We start from the raw sequence: 15,167 nt of genomic DNA, 5'->3' as shown, positions 1-15,167 counted from the left end.
AGGACCTGGGTTCGATCCTCAGTACCACATAAAAATAAAGGCATTGTGTTGTGTCCATCTACACCTAAAATAAATATATATATATATATATATATATTTTTTTTTTTTTTAAGAATTCAGTGGTGCCTTACAAGTATACTCTTTCGTTTATAAGAGAATCGTGTCTTTTACTGATGTTCTTACATTTTGTTACTAGTTTTTCCAGAAAGGAGGAGTAAAGGAAGCCCTTAATGAACGGGAACTCTTCAATGCCGTTTCAGGCTTAAATATCTCAGCAGACAATGAAGCTGATTTCTTAGCAGAGGTAAGTGATTACATTTCTTTTTCACCTTGCTGGTGATGAAAAGATGCATAGAGGGGATCCCAGAAACCCAGAGCTGATTTTATGCTCTCCTCCTTCAAAACAAAATTGAGACTCTTTTCCTATTGAGATGTTGTTCTCAGTCTTTTTCAGGCCTAAAACTTAGCATAAACATATAGCAAAATACTTCTTCAAGGAGTTCAGTTTTGGTTAAGATGAACAAGTATTTCTAGTTTAGGCCTATTTTCTTTACTTTGAGAGTGAGGAAATTGGTGCACATTCTGTTAAGAGCAGGTACCAGTAATACATAGTACCGGCTCTTAATAGAACATCAGAAGTTAGATGTCATCACCTCTGGAAAAATTCTTTTATTAAAATATCAGTTTGGGGCTGGGGATGTGGCTCAAGCGGTAGCGCGCTCGCCTAGCATGCGTGCGACCCGGGTTCGATCCTCAGCAGCACCACATACCAACAAAGATGTTGTGTCCGCCGAGAACTAAGAAAAAATAAATAAATGTTAAAATTCTCTCTCTCTCTCTCTCTGTCCCCCTCTCTCACTCTCTCTAAAAAAAAAAAAAAAAAATATCAGTTACCAGCCAGGTGCTGTGGTGCACACCTGTAGTCCCAGTGGCTCAGGAGGCTGAGGCAGGAAGATTGCAAGTTCAAAGCCAGCCTTAGCAATTTAGCAAGATCCTAAGCAACTTATCAAGACCCTGTCTTAAAATAATAAAAAATAAGAAAAAAAGAAAAAGGGGCTGGGGATATGGCTCAGTGGTTAAGTACCCCTGGCTTCAATCCCTGGTACAAATATATATATTATATGTATATATATAATATTGTATATAATATAATATATGTGATATAATATATTGTAATATAAATATTATATGTAAAATATATATGCTATACATATAGTGTGTATATATGTAATCAGTCACTGAAGCAGGTAAGCAAACAGAACTCCTTTTAGAAGATTGCTCAGAATTGAACCAAAACTAAAAAGTGAAACAGTAGCTAATGATTCTCAACATTTTACCAAAGCAGAGAACGATTACACAGTCTGCTCCAGAACTCCCTAGTATGACTTGAATTTGGCTACTCTCTGCTGGAGCCTATGGCTACAAGAGGAGTGCCAGAAAGATGGTAAATTGTGGCATGCTAGTACAAGATAATAGCTCAATAACTAGGTGTTAGTGTTGTTTACAAATGTTGAAAATTCCTTTTTCTGTTCCTGAAAAGCTTTATGGAGTGCACAATAAGACCTATCATATTCCAGTTACTAGCTTCATAAATATATGCAGTATTGACCCTGGGAGTATAGTCAAGTAAAAACATATCTGTATATGTACCTACATGTGTGCACACATACAGTAATTCTAATTCAAGGCCAGCATCAATAGGAATGACTCAGTATTAAGAGAGTGAAAATACTGCCTTCATCTAAAGTATGATTTCTGCCAAGTAGGAATTTGACAAATGAATTCATTGTATTGATTTTGTAGATAGAAGCTTTGGAGAAAATGAATGAAGATCATGTTCAGAAGAATGGAAGGAAAGCTGCTTCGTTTTTGAAAGATGATGGAGACCCGCCAGTGCTATATGATGAATAGTACCTGCGCCCACTGCTTTCTTTGTCAACACAATGGTGATTGTCGGCTGCAATAGCTAATGAAGTTGTGGGTGACTTGACGTACCAAAACAAGGAGGGGTGAACAATGGTGCTTCTGTGCTTTCCCCCTTGTAACCCATGTGCCAGATGTGTGGAATTTTTAGCTAAGCATTGAGAGAATAAAATGTCACTACCTCTCATCTTATGAACAGGATAATATAATTCTTTAACAGCTGTAGATCATCTAGTTGAAGGAAACTGAATTTTACATGACTCATGATATGAAATGTTTTGATGAGAAATTTTAAAACTAGGTAACATTTCTAAATATGGGAAGGAAAGGACAGATGTGTTTACAAGGGAGGTTTTGTGACCACACCTTTGCGATATTCACCTTCCTGTTTTGTGTTGCATTTCTCCTCAATTATTTTATCAGCCTAAAATTAGCCTTTCTCAATAATTCTTCCGGATTTTGACCATGATTCTAAAAGAAAGTGTGTTCTTAGTGGGTAACACAAATGGAGATTACAAATGGCCTATTCCTACTAGCCATTCTGGTTTCAGAATGGCTAGTAGGAATAGGCATGAGCAATGTAGTTTTTATTGGTACATCTTGAAAATGAACAGAATGTTACTTTTCCCATGCTCATAATCAAGAAAAGCATCATAGGTTTCTAAAAGAGACAAATATATGAGAACTTCTTCATCAACCAATATTTTAAATTTAATTTTCAACTTTTCTACATTTAGGTTAAAAGGTTGGGATATAACTCACAGCATGGCTGCTCTACATTTATAATGAAGATGTAAATTATTTAGAGGGACAGAATATAAGACTTAACTATACTTGCTATATTTTAATGAAATCAGTGAAAGTTCAGATTACATTTCATTAAAACCATATACTTATTGATTATTGATTAATTTTGAGAAAAATAACTAGAGATATTAAAGGATGAAAAATATGTATAAAGTAAGTCAGATACCAAACAAACCAACTAATTTGAGCTGCCTATTAAAACACTTTTAATAGTTTTTAGCGATGGCTACACATTGCCTTTTTTTTTTTTTTTTTTAAAGAGAAAAGCAATCTCAGTACTGGAAAAGTACATTGGCTTTGTTAGGACTGAAGTTTATTAACTACAACATAATCATTCCTCTAATAGTACTGAAGTTATACTGGAACCAGTAAAGACCCAAACTTTCTGTCCGGTAGTAGAAAGTAAAAATCTAAACATTATTTACATTTAGAAGCTTTTCTTTTAACATTATTTTAAAATGCCAAATATGTTCTTTCTAGAAAAATATTTATTTTGTTTCTGTTATATAGCTTTTAATTGCATTTCAGAGAAGTGTGATTTGGGGTAGGCTCATATTTCTGAAATGTTTACTACTCTGAAATAAAGATTTAGATCACTGGCAATTATTGGCTTTACAGAAATTTCAGAGAACTGATTTTTGAAATAATCATTTAAAACTTTGTTTTCTGACATACTGTTTGACAAAAAGCAGCAAACCATTGCTTGGAGTGTGCTGTGAACATGCCTTTTAAGAAATTAAAAATGCAGAGATCATTTTAGAATTGTTTTTTTGTGTGGTTTCTTCCTGTTCCTTCTATTAACTTATATCCTGGCACCAAATTACTATTTTTATATACAATTCAAGAATACTGTTTTAAGTAAAAATTTTCCCCTTCAACTCATATTTTAATTTTACTCTCAACTGGTCTACTTTATATTACAATTAGGATTTCCCCTCCCTCTTATGGATCAGAGAGTAAATATTTCACATAGTGGAAAATGTTGGTTTTACTATAAAATTCAATACAAAAAACACACATAAATATATATAAAAATGGAAATAGGGATATTTTACCTCACCATTAATGGAAGTGGATATAAATAGGTATAAAATAAGTTATCAACAAGGATGACTGTAAAGAATTTTTATTTCAATAAAATAATTCATTGACAGTTTCTTTTATAATTAAAGATTTTTTTCTGCTTACCAAAAATAATGCAAATTGACTTGAATTTAAATATCACAGAAATTTAGAAATGTTTAAAAAATCCCTTGATTTCCAAAATCTATTTTTAATAGTTTGGCATACATCCCTGCCAATTTATTTTTTACCCTCAGCATGTTATTTTCTCTTTATAAAAACTCTTCAAACAAAAATTGGGATGAAGCTGATAGGGAAATGTTGAACAGCGTGGATGCCCTTAGGAAGATGGAGGAGCCAGAGGTCCTGAGATGTGGTCAGGGGGATGCATTTCTTACTGCTCACTCAGGCTCTGACCATCACAAGAGACTGTTTTCTACACCTTTTGAAATTCCAAGCCTTTTTTCAGCACTTTAGAAGTGGGGCTGGGGGGAAGCTCATCTGATTTTATTTTCAAACCTTGATACTTAAGTTTATGAAAAAATATATTTTTCTTTTAAAACTTTACAGGTTTTTCATAAAGAGTAAGTTTTCTAAGTTTATGCTTGGTCATATCCATTTACTAGATTGAAAGCCTCTAATTTTTTTCTTTTATTTTTCAATTTCCAATTCAAAAATAATAGGATTTTTTTTTTTTTTTATACCAAGGATTCAGCCCAGGGGTGCTTAACCACTGAGCCACATCCCTAGCCCTTTTTATTTTTTATTTTTAGACAGGATCTTGCTAAGTTGCTTTGAACTTGCGATACTCCTGTTTCAGCCTCTTAAACTGCTGGGGTTATAGGTGTGCACCTGGCAAAAGATTACATTTGGAAGAGCATGACTAGACTTTAAAACTTTCTCAAATGAGAGTTAAGATAAAATATAGGGGGCTGGGAGTGTGGTTCAGTAGTATAGCATTTCCCAAGCATGTATGATGTTGGGGATTTGATTTCCAGCATTGTGGAAAAAGATAAAATGCAGTAAATAAGAAAGCAAATGGAGGGGTAAGGTGGGTATTCATTACAGAATAAATGCATGAGCAACTCCTTTAAGCTCTATGAACGTAATGCTTTTTGATATGAAAAGAACATTTGAACAGAATACTTGACAAAAAGAATGAACAGTATTTGGGGAAAGCCTCAAATGAGCCAATATTTATGAAAAATGGGAAAAACAACAAAAAGGATTTTTAAAGTTAAATCCAAAGCTTGAAGAACTATGTCCATTGTTTGAAGTATTTGGTGTGTTATTAAATAACAAAATAGCTATTCATCTATTTAATCTTAAGTTGTATCTTATTTATAAAAACTAAGAGCCTGCAATAGCCCGAATGTGTCCTCCACAAATGTATATGTTGAAGCTCTAACTCCTAATGGGACTGTATTTGGAGGTAGTTAACCCCTTATATTATGAGTTGGACAGAATAGTAAATCATGCCAATATGACAAGGCAAGGGGAGTTGGCTAGAGTGGTTTATGGTGGAGAAGTGACTAGGAAGGTTTAACAAGGTGAGCTTGTACAGATTCTTCATCTTTGCCTCATCTCTGGATATACAGTCAATATACAGGGATGTCTTTTTCTCTAGGTAGAGGGTGGCACCTTCCATGTAGAAGTTTCATCTACTTTTAGGAAGGTCAGGGCTGTCCTTCCTGTATCTGCTGTTTTATTTTTAAGTTTCTTTAATAATCAATGTGTGAGGGTGGCATGTCTTGGGCTGGCATGTTCTGTACCCCTTCACATGACTGTTGGCCCCAGGCCTGAATTTCTTGCTGGCTGTTGGCAGGAGATGTCAGTCCTTAAGGTAGCAACCTCTACAAGAGCCCCGCTTGCATGCCCTTGCCACGTAATAGCTGGTTTCCCCAAAAGCCATTTATCCAAGAAACAATAAGGTAGGAGTCAGTGTCACTTATCACTTATCCCCAGAAGTTTTACTGTCATTTGTATAATATCCTACTGGTATACAGGTCAGCCCTCTTCATCATAGGAGGGGGCCACACAAGGACGAAGTAGGAAGAGGCAGGAATCATTAAAGGCCATAATGGATGCTGGCTACCCCTATATCCAAAACTGTACAGCCATCACCTCATCAACTTCTTCCCTCTCCCCCGATTTATTTTTCTATAGAACTTACTCCTATTTAATACATTTTACTCAACTCTATTTCTACCCGATACATTATTAAGCCCCATGAGAGCAGGAATTTTTTCCTGCTTTACTCATTGCTGTATCCCAAGTATTACGATGGTGCCTGGCACATTTGAGTAGAAGCTCCAATGTATTTTGAATATTATAAAAGGTTTATTATAGCTATATTGGCTCAGAGTTAAAACTGGGATAGAAATTACATTGATTTCTGAGTTTTTAATAACTATCCACAAAGGAGATAGGCTTTGTGGCAGGACATGAGCGTCTTATTACTAAATTGTTAACACAGGGGCTGGATGATCTCAATAGTGGGTTTATTACAGATGAGTACGAAGGAGTTGGTTGGGTGAGTTAATTTTTGTGGAACTTTCTGTATCTTCAGTTACCCTTACAGCAACAGCAAAAATCCACCTCCATCCTTTAGGGTCCCACCAACTGGGTCCAAGAATTGAATCAACATAGGTTAGGTTAACAGGAGAAAAGCATACGAACTTATTTAATACAGGTTTTACATGGCACTAGAGCCCTCCTCGTAAGGAAACAAAGACCCAAAGAAGCAATTAGAGTCAGTTACTCATATATACTGAATTAGAGTAGTCATGAAGAAGCAACTAAATTATATGAGAAGGCTTAAAAGATGAGATTTTTTTAAAAAAGTGTCAGCCCCCACAACAAGGTGTGTGCATAGTTCTTTTGGTCTTGATTTCTCATCTTTGAGGATAAAGATACTTTTCTTCTAGTATAGTCAGGGCAATTTTCGTATGCAAATTAAAAAAATTTTTTTACTTATCAGTGGATTTTATTTTATTTATTTATATCCAATGCTTCATACATGCTAGGCAAGCACTCTACCACTGAGTCACAATCCTAACCCCTCCACTTTTTTTTTTTTTTTTGGTACTGGGGATTGAACTCAGGGGCACTTGACCACTAAGCCGTATCCCCAGTATTTTATTTAGATACAGGGTCTCATTAAGTTGCTTAGTACCTCGCTTTTGCTGAGGCTGGCTTTGAACTTGTGATCCTCCTGCCTCAGCCTCCTGATCCCTTGGGATTATAGGTGTGTGCCACTGTGCCGGTTTTCATGTGGGAATTTCATCTGCATTTAAGAAACAGCATGAGGGTCAGAGTTATCTTCTTGTACCTGTTGTTTTTCAAATGCCCTTGATTTAAATAGTCAATATTCAGGATTGGCATTTTTTAACTCCTTAAATCTATACTTAATTTTTTTCTGTATGAAGATAATATATGTTCACTTCTAAAATTAAACAATGCCAAACCAAAAAAAAAAAAAAAATCACCCAGAGTTCAAGACAACTATTCTATACATTATTTCTAAGACTTTTTATATATACATATAAATATATAAGTAAGCATGCATTCAAACAAAATATTCATGAAATAAATGTGATATGTAGTCAAGTTTTGCTAGTCCATACTTTTAAAAACAGCTTCTTATAGAACAAAAGTTATTCACGCACATTTTAAAACCAAAAGAAATTTAGAAAGTTCAACAAAAAAAGTAAAAGTTACCCAAACACCTGCCCAATAGTGAGTCACTGCAGATTTTGGTGTATGTCCCTTGAGACACCTGTCATATAGTTTGACAAAGAATAACAACAAGCAAAGCTCAAAAAGCCAGGGAAACCCTATGCTTTTGCTTTAGCTTTTAGAAGTTGTTAGAAGCACAATCTAGGCCATTTGGGTTTAAAATAAGCATGTGTAGCTGCTTGTCTTACACACCAGGAGGTACAGGGCTCTGGCAAACAGGGCTAGAGTAAAATAAGGAAGAGAAAGAAAAACTAGTGAACCCTCTGCTGATTCATTCACCCTCAGGGCAGGAAGGAGACCCTAACCTCATCTAAGGCTGGGGTGGCTGGGGGCTGCACTTGGTTCTTCCTCTAATTAAGCTGACTTTCTCCTAGGTAGGTGCCCCCCACCCTGTGTCCCACAGAAAGTCTGGAGTTTGCTAGGACTTTTCAGCAGGATTTGAACCTCCATTTTTACTACCCCAGCCCTGAATATACCTAAAACAATGTTTTTGTTTATTTCAGTAGTTAGAATTGAACTCAGGGGCACTTTAACACTGAGCTACATCCCCAGCTCTTTCTCTTTATTTTGAGACAGGTTCTTGCTAATTTGCTCAGGGCCTCCCTGAATTGCTGAGGCTGGCCTGGAACTTGTGATCCTCTTCGTTGGATATGGAAAATGACAAACCCTGAGATAATGTGGCCTGGGAGAGGGAATGAGGGAGAAGACAACACATTGATCCTTTCCCAATACTTTCTTTCCCAGTGACAAGACAGGTTCTGGGGACGATATATCCATCAAGTCTGAAGTGACAGTCTCTGGGAAGAGGCCAAAGCATTGATCCTTCCCTAAACCAATCCTTTCCCAGGTACTGACTGCTGACCCCAGAACCCCTCTCATCTCACCCAGTAAAACAGACCCCAAATTCCTGAGTGCCCAAACTGACACACTAATTAGTTAAGTCACCTCTCAGTGTAACATCTATAAGCATACACTCCCCTTTGGCCTGTGAAGTCTGCATCCAACCCAGTCCTTTTGTGTTAACACTCTTGCCTCAACCTCCTGAGTAGCTGAGATTTCAGGTGTGCCCCCACTATACTCAGCTTTAAAACAATGTTTTGTTCAACACTCAGCCTCTGGGTCATTGCTCTCAGAACAGCACATTCCTCTGAGCAAAGTGGCAGCAAGTGTCAGAAAGTCTTTTCTCTAGGATCCTGGCTTCTCAGGTTCTGACTGTCTTGGAAGCTCGTCAATGCCTTCACAAAAGGTAACAGAACAACATTTATGACAAATGAAAACTAAGATACTAATTAATTTGCTAATTATTTTTCCATATTCTAATGTTTTTAGGTCCAGGTGAACTGAAAACTATTGAAGAATCATGAGAAAATCTTCTATTTTAATAGTTAATTTTGTTCATTTTTTTTAAAGCAAGTGATAGAGAATTTTGACCTTGATACTTGAGACATTTTCTTTCAAATGGCCTAGTGGCCAAAGATTATATTTATACTTCTGTAGACTTATTCTATGTAGCTCTATAATGAATATTCATAATATTGTTTAAGGTAGCAATAGTTTTCTTATTTTTTTCCTCCTCCGGTACTGGGGATTGAACCCAGGGGCACTCTACCATGAACTTCGTCCCCAGGGTCTTGCTAAGTTACTAAGGCTGACCTCAGACTTGTGAACCTCCTGCCTCAGCCTGCCCAGCAACTGGGATTACAGCCTTGTGCCACCATGCCCAGCAGCAATCAGGTCTTAAATACTATTTATTAACTTCAAATTTTAGGGTTGATTTGTAGACAAGGTATTGAATTTATATTTATTATAATTTAAAAATGTGTATTAGCCAGGGTTCTCCAGTGAAATAGACCACTAGGATAATACACACATACAAAGTCATGTCACATAATGACATTTCTGTCAATAATGAAATACATATACAATGGTTGTCCCATAAGATGACATTGCCTAGTGATGTCATAGCTGCCTTAATATGTATAAACATACTCCATGATGTTTGTACAATGATGAAATTCCCTAATGATGCATTTATCATAACATATCCCCTTTGTCAAGTGACTATGTATAAGGAATTGGCTCATGTGATTATGGCAGCCTCCATGTTCCAATATCTGCAGAATGAGTTGGCAAATTGGAGGCTCAGGCAGGTTTAGTTTCAGTTCAAATAGAAAGGCCTAAGAATCAGGAGAGCCAATGATGTAGTTCTGGTATAAAGGCTTGAGACCCAAGGAGAGCTGACATATCAGTTTGAGTCTAAAGAGAGGGAAAAAACTGATGTCTGGGCTCAAAGGCCATCAGGCAAGAAGAATTCTTCCTTTCGGAGAATGATCAGCCTTTTTGTTCTATTTAGGATCTTCAATAGATTAGATGAAGCCCACTGACATTAGGAAAGGCAGCCTGCTTTTCTCAACTACTGATTTAAATGTTAACCTCATCCAAAAACACCCTCAGAGAAACACCTAGAATAGTGTTTGACTATGTCTGGGTACCCCATGGCCCAGTGAATAGACACATAGAATTGACTGCCATCATAAGATGTAAAAGCAAGTTGGGAGGAGGGAAGAAGAAAGAGAAAAGGGAAAACTGGTGTAAGTACTCTCATTTCCCCATTTTACAGAGTGGAGATTCACTAAAACTTCCTAACACTGATAGATAAAAAAATGGAAGTCAAAACCACAGTGGTGCATGACTGTAATTCCAGCAACTTGAGAGGCGAAGGCAGGAGAAATAGTAGGTTCAAGGCCAATCTCAGCAAATTGGGGAGGCCAGAAGCAACTTAGTGAGACTCTGTCTCCAAATAAAAAATAAAAAGGGCTGGGGATGTAGCTCAGTGTTAAAGCACCCTTAAAATTCAATCCCGGGGCTGGGGATGTGGCTCAAGCGGTAGCACGCTCGCCTGGCATGCGTGTGGCCCGGGGTTCGATCCTCAGCACCACATACCAACAAAGATGTTGTGTCCGCCGAGAACTAAAAAATAAATATTAAAAATTCTCTCTCTCTCTCTCTCTCTCTCTCTCCTCTCTCTCTCTCTTTAAAAAAAAAAATTCAATCCCTAGTACCCCCACCACAAAAAAAAGAAAGAAAAAAAAAATGGAAGTCAAGGTGTAGTATATAAAGTTATGTGTGTTAGTTATCTTTTTTATTTCTCTGACTAAATTACCTGACAGCAACAACATAGAGGAGGGAAAGTTTATTTTGGGCTCACAGCTTCAGAGGTTTCAATCTATGGTTGACTGACTCCATTGCTCTGGTCCCAAGAGAAGGCAGAACATCATGGCGGAAGGGTGTATGGAGGAGTGCTGCTTTGTTCAAGGCTGACCAGGCAGCACAGCAAGAGGAAGAGCGCTCATGAAAAATTCAGCCTTCCGGGGCACATCCCCAGTGACCCACCTCCAGATATGTATGCCCACCTGCCTACACTCACCACCAGTCAGTCTGTTCAAACTTGGATGGACCAATCAGGTTACGGCTTTCATTATCTAATCATCTTACCTCTGAATATTCCTGCACTAATACAGGAACTTCAGGAGGGCGCTTCATATTCAAACCACAACATTATGCAAGTAAATATTAGAAGAAGTAAAAATACAACTAACAAAAATCAGAAATATAGGAGGAAAGGAGATGAGAGAGAGATCCATGTGCTAAATTCCTCATCTTATTTTTTGTAGCAGGTAACAACAATTACTCTGTGAAGCTGATAAAACAATACATATACAAGAGTCATGCTGTGACCATCAGAGCTGAAATGAGAAATTGATTACAATGGCTTCTTCAGGGTTATGGTATTGAGTATTTGAGGGACAGAGGGGACTTGTCCATTTGATATCTTTCTATACTATTGGAATTGTTTTAACCCATATGCATTTCTGTAATTACAATATGGCATTATTTTTTAAGAGAGAGTTTTTTAATATTTATTTTTCAGTTTTCGGTGGACACAACATCTTTATTTTTATGTGGTGTTGAGGATCGAACCCAGCGCCCTGCGCATGCCTGGCGAGCACGTTACTGCTTGAGCCACATCCCCAGCCAAACATGGCATTATTTTATGTTACTTTTAACTCTTTGGATTTTGATAATTATTAGTTGGTTTGGGGAGCCATTAAGCTAGACAATCTCAGAAATAGCTTGGATCTCAAACTCTCCCATGAACTCCCTGGCAGAGTTCACAGGCCGGAGCAAAATGGTGCCTACCAGTTCTTCCGTGGGTTTAAATGTGAAAAAAACAAAAACAGGTTTTTCAATGATCTTCCAAAACAACTAAGAGAATGATGTTTTAAGATTGCTTAATGAATCATTTTTTAAAATGCAATTTTTTATTACTAATAAAAGTGAATTAAATACTAAACATTTGGATGATTCTTATTTATAATATGAACTTTTGCCTCTGAAAATCAATTCAGGAGCTGAGAAAAGCATGTCAGTAATGAAAAGAAACCAAAACAGATTAATCTTCACATTCTTTCTTCAATTTGATGTTTAGAGAAACACCAGAAACATTATCTGTTACATAAATAACTGAAATCTGCCTAAGTGGCAAAGGAAATCCGAAGAAAGAATTTTCTGAGAACAGAAGTAATTTTCAGGCCAGAGGGGCATATAATATAAAGGAAATTCTCATCTAATTCAAGTTCTGGACTATCACTGTACATTCCACACTGATATTAGGCTGTTAAAAATTTGAGTCCTGGTAACAGTTGGAACCTCAAAGTTTCAGAAATGACTTCTGATCCATTTTTTAGGACTTTTTCAGAGTTTTGATGTTGGTCAAAGAAATGACAACTTTAAAAAAAACTGGGAAGAATAAGGAATTCTATATGGGCATGGGGCCAATAATCAAATGGTCAAATAGTCTGAAATGCAAAATAGAAAAAGAAAAAAGTTTGTCACAGAGACCACTCAGAGGGGCTACAAATTGGTTCTGGCTCTTTGGGATTCTGCACAACCAGCAGTCACTTCCCAGGGGCTTCACTATCTCCAGGATCCACAACCAATGTCAAGATCACTGTGCAAGACCTCTCACCTTGGCAGTGTGTTATCTGTTCGGGCTGCCATGACCAAGTACCACAGCCTGGGTGGCTTAAACAACATTTATTTTCTCACAGTTTTGGAGGCTGGCAGTCCAACATCAAGATGTCAGTGGGCTGATTTCATCTGAGGCCTCTTGTGCTGGTTTACAGATAACCATCTTCTTGCTGTGTCTTCACAAGGGCTGCCTGGTAACCTGTGTGTTTTATGTCCGAATCTTATTTTTTTTTGGGGGGGGGGCGGTACCAGGGATTGAACTCAGGGGCACTTAATCACTTAACCATAACTCCAGCCCTATTTTGTATTTTATTTAGAAACAGGGTCTAAGTGCTTCACTTTTGCTGAGGCTGGCTTTGAACTCGAAAACCTCCTGCCTCAGCCTCTGGAGCCACTGGGATTACAGGTGTGCACCACTGAGCCTGGCTATCCTAATCTCTTTTAATAAAAACACCAGCCATATTGAATTAGGGCCTACCCTAAATAACTCATTTTACCTTAATTATCTCTTTGAAGACCCTATATCCAAATACAGATGCATTCTGAGATACTGGGGGTTAAGACTTAAACATATAAATTTGGGGAGACAGTTTAGCCTATAACATTCAAACAGATAATGATGAGGCTTGTAGTCCTAAAACAAGCTCCACAAAAATCAATCCTGGTTCTTAGTCAGGGACCCCCCCCCACCACCACCACCACACACACCCAATCCTGCCAAAATCAACTGAACCTAATTGTCTGTGAAGAAGAATGAGATAACCAGCATTGAAAGGAGGCAGTAGTTTTTTCCCTCCCCTGGGTTAAATGTGGTGGACACACAAGCACATTGTCCTGCTCCCCACTGAGCTCGATAGACATTCCCATAGGGGTCATGTTCAAAATATGCTCTTAGGCAAAGTCTAATGAGTTCTCCTATGAGCCTCTTTTTTATGTATATATGACAGCAGAATGCATTACAATTCTTATTACACATATTGAGCACATTTTCGTATCTCTGATTGTATACATAGTGTATTCACACCAATTTGTGTCTCCATACATGCACCCTGGACAGTAAGGATCATCACATTCCATCATCATTAATTACCCCATGCCCCCTCCCCTCCCCTCCAACCCCTCTGCCTTATCTAGAGTTCGTCTATTCCTCCCATGCCCCTGCTTCCTATCTCACTATGAATCAGCCTCGTTATATCAAAGAAAATATTTGGCATTTGGTTTTTTGAGATTGGCTAACTTCACTTAGCATTATCTTCTCTAACTCCTTCCATTTACCTGCAAATGCCATGGTTTTATTCTCTTTTATTGCTGAGTAATATTCCATTATGTATATATACCACATTTTTTTTATCCATTCATCTGTTGAAGGGCATCTGGGTTGGTTCCAAAGTTTATCTTATTGTGAATTGTGGTGCTATAAACACTGATGTGGTTGTGTCCCTGTAGTATGCTGATTTTAAGTCCTTTGGGTATAGATCTCGGAGAGGGACAGCTGGGTCAAATAGTGGTTCCATTCCCAATTTTTCAAGAAATCTCCATACTGCTTTCCATATTGGCTGCACCAATTTGTAGTCCCACCAGCAGTGTATGAGTGTACCTTTTCCCCCACATTCCCGCCAACACTTATTGTTGTTTGTCTTCATAATAGCTGCCATCCTGACTGGAATGAGATGAAATCTTAGAGTGGTTTTGATTTGCATTTCTCCAATTGCTAGTGATAATGAACATTTTTCCATGTATTTGTTGACTGATTGTACATCATCTTCTGAGAAGTGTCTCTTCGGTCCTTGACCCATTTATTGATTGGGTTATTTGGGTTTTTTTGGTGTTTAGCTTTTTGAGTTCTTTATATGCCTAGTGACTAGTGCTCTATCTGATGTGTGAGGGGTAAAGATTTGCTTCCAAGATATAGGCTCTTTATTCACCTCACAGATTGTTTCTTTTGCTGAGAAGAAGCTTTTTGAGTCCATCCTTTTTATTGATTCTTAATTTTAATTCTTGTGCCACAGGAGTCTTATTAAGGAAGTTGGGGCCTAATCTCACATGATGGAGATTAGGACCTACTTTTTCTTCTATTAGATGCAGGGTCTCTGGTTGTATTTCTACGTCCTTGATCCATTTTGAGTTGAGTTTTGTGCTCTTTTTTAAAAAATATTTTTAGCTATAGACGAACATAATAACTTTATTTATCTTTGTATGTGGTGCTGAGAATGGAACCCAGTGCCTCATGCATGTTAGGCAAGCACTCTACCCCAGCCCTCCTATAAGCCTCCCTCTTGTCTCCAAATTTCTATCCTCAGTTGATGGCCCGTCCTTGGGCATCAGGGCTGAACAAGGGAAATGGGTCCACGCTGCTTGCTATTTGCTATGAAGGAGAGGCAGGTATGAGAGCTGGGGAGGGATGTGTTTCAGGGAAGTTCTTTGTGTCGGTTTTCAGTTAGCTTTTGTTTTGTGTTTAAGAGAAAAAGGATGAGCAAATTGAAAGCCATTTCTAGCAGCCAGGATTTGGAGAGAGGTAAATAAACAAGAGAGAAGGGATGATCAATACTCTTCAGTTCCTGAGAAGATGAGGAATGGATTCAAAGAGGTGCTGCTGGCTCTAGCCT

At 37.7% G+C, this 15,167-nt stretch overlaps 1 protein-coding gene across 2 annotated transcripts in view; it reads left to right on the top strand.

Annotated features, from left to right (window-relative positions):
- Riok3 (RIO kinase 3) overlaps positions 1 to 3,492 on the top strand; it is a 29,655-nt gene extending 26,163 nt beyond the window's left edge. For both annotated transcript variants that reach the window (XM_078030259.1, XM_005329036.5), the window contains exons 12-13: positions 197 to 304; positions 1,804 to 3,492. In XM_078030259.1, coding sequence (XP_077886385.1) covers positions 197 to 304; positions 1,804 to 1,911 — 216 coding nt within the window. In that variant the 3' untranslated portion in view covers positions 1,912 to 3,492. The remainder of the gene's footprint in view (positions 1 to 196; positions 305 to 1,803) is intronic.
- The last annotated feature ends 11,675 nt before the right edge of the window (positions 3,493 to 15,167 follow it).

Source organism: Ictidomys tridecemlineatus, chromosome 13 (genome assembly GCF_052094955.1).
Source record: "Ictidomys tridecemlineatus isolate mIctTri1 chromosome 13, mIctTri1.hap1, whole genome shotgun sequence".
NCBI lineage: Eukaryota > Metazoa > Chordata > Mammalia > Rodentia > Sciuridae > Ictidomys > Ictidomys tridecemlineatus.
Note: the sequence above shows the minus strand (reverse complement) of the source record. Positions and strands in the feature narration are given on the sequence as shown.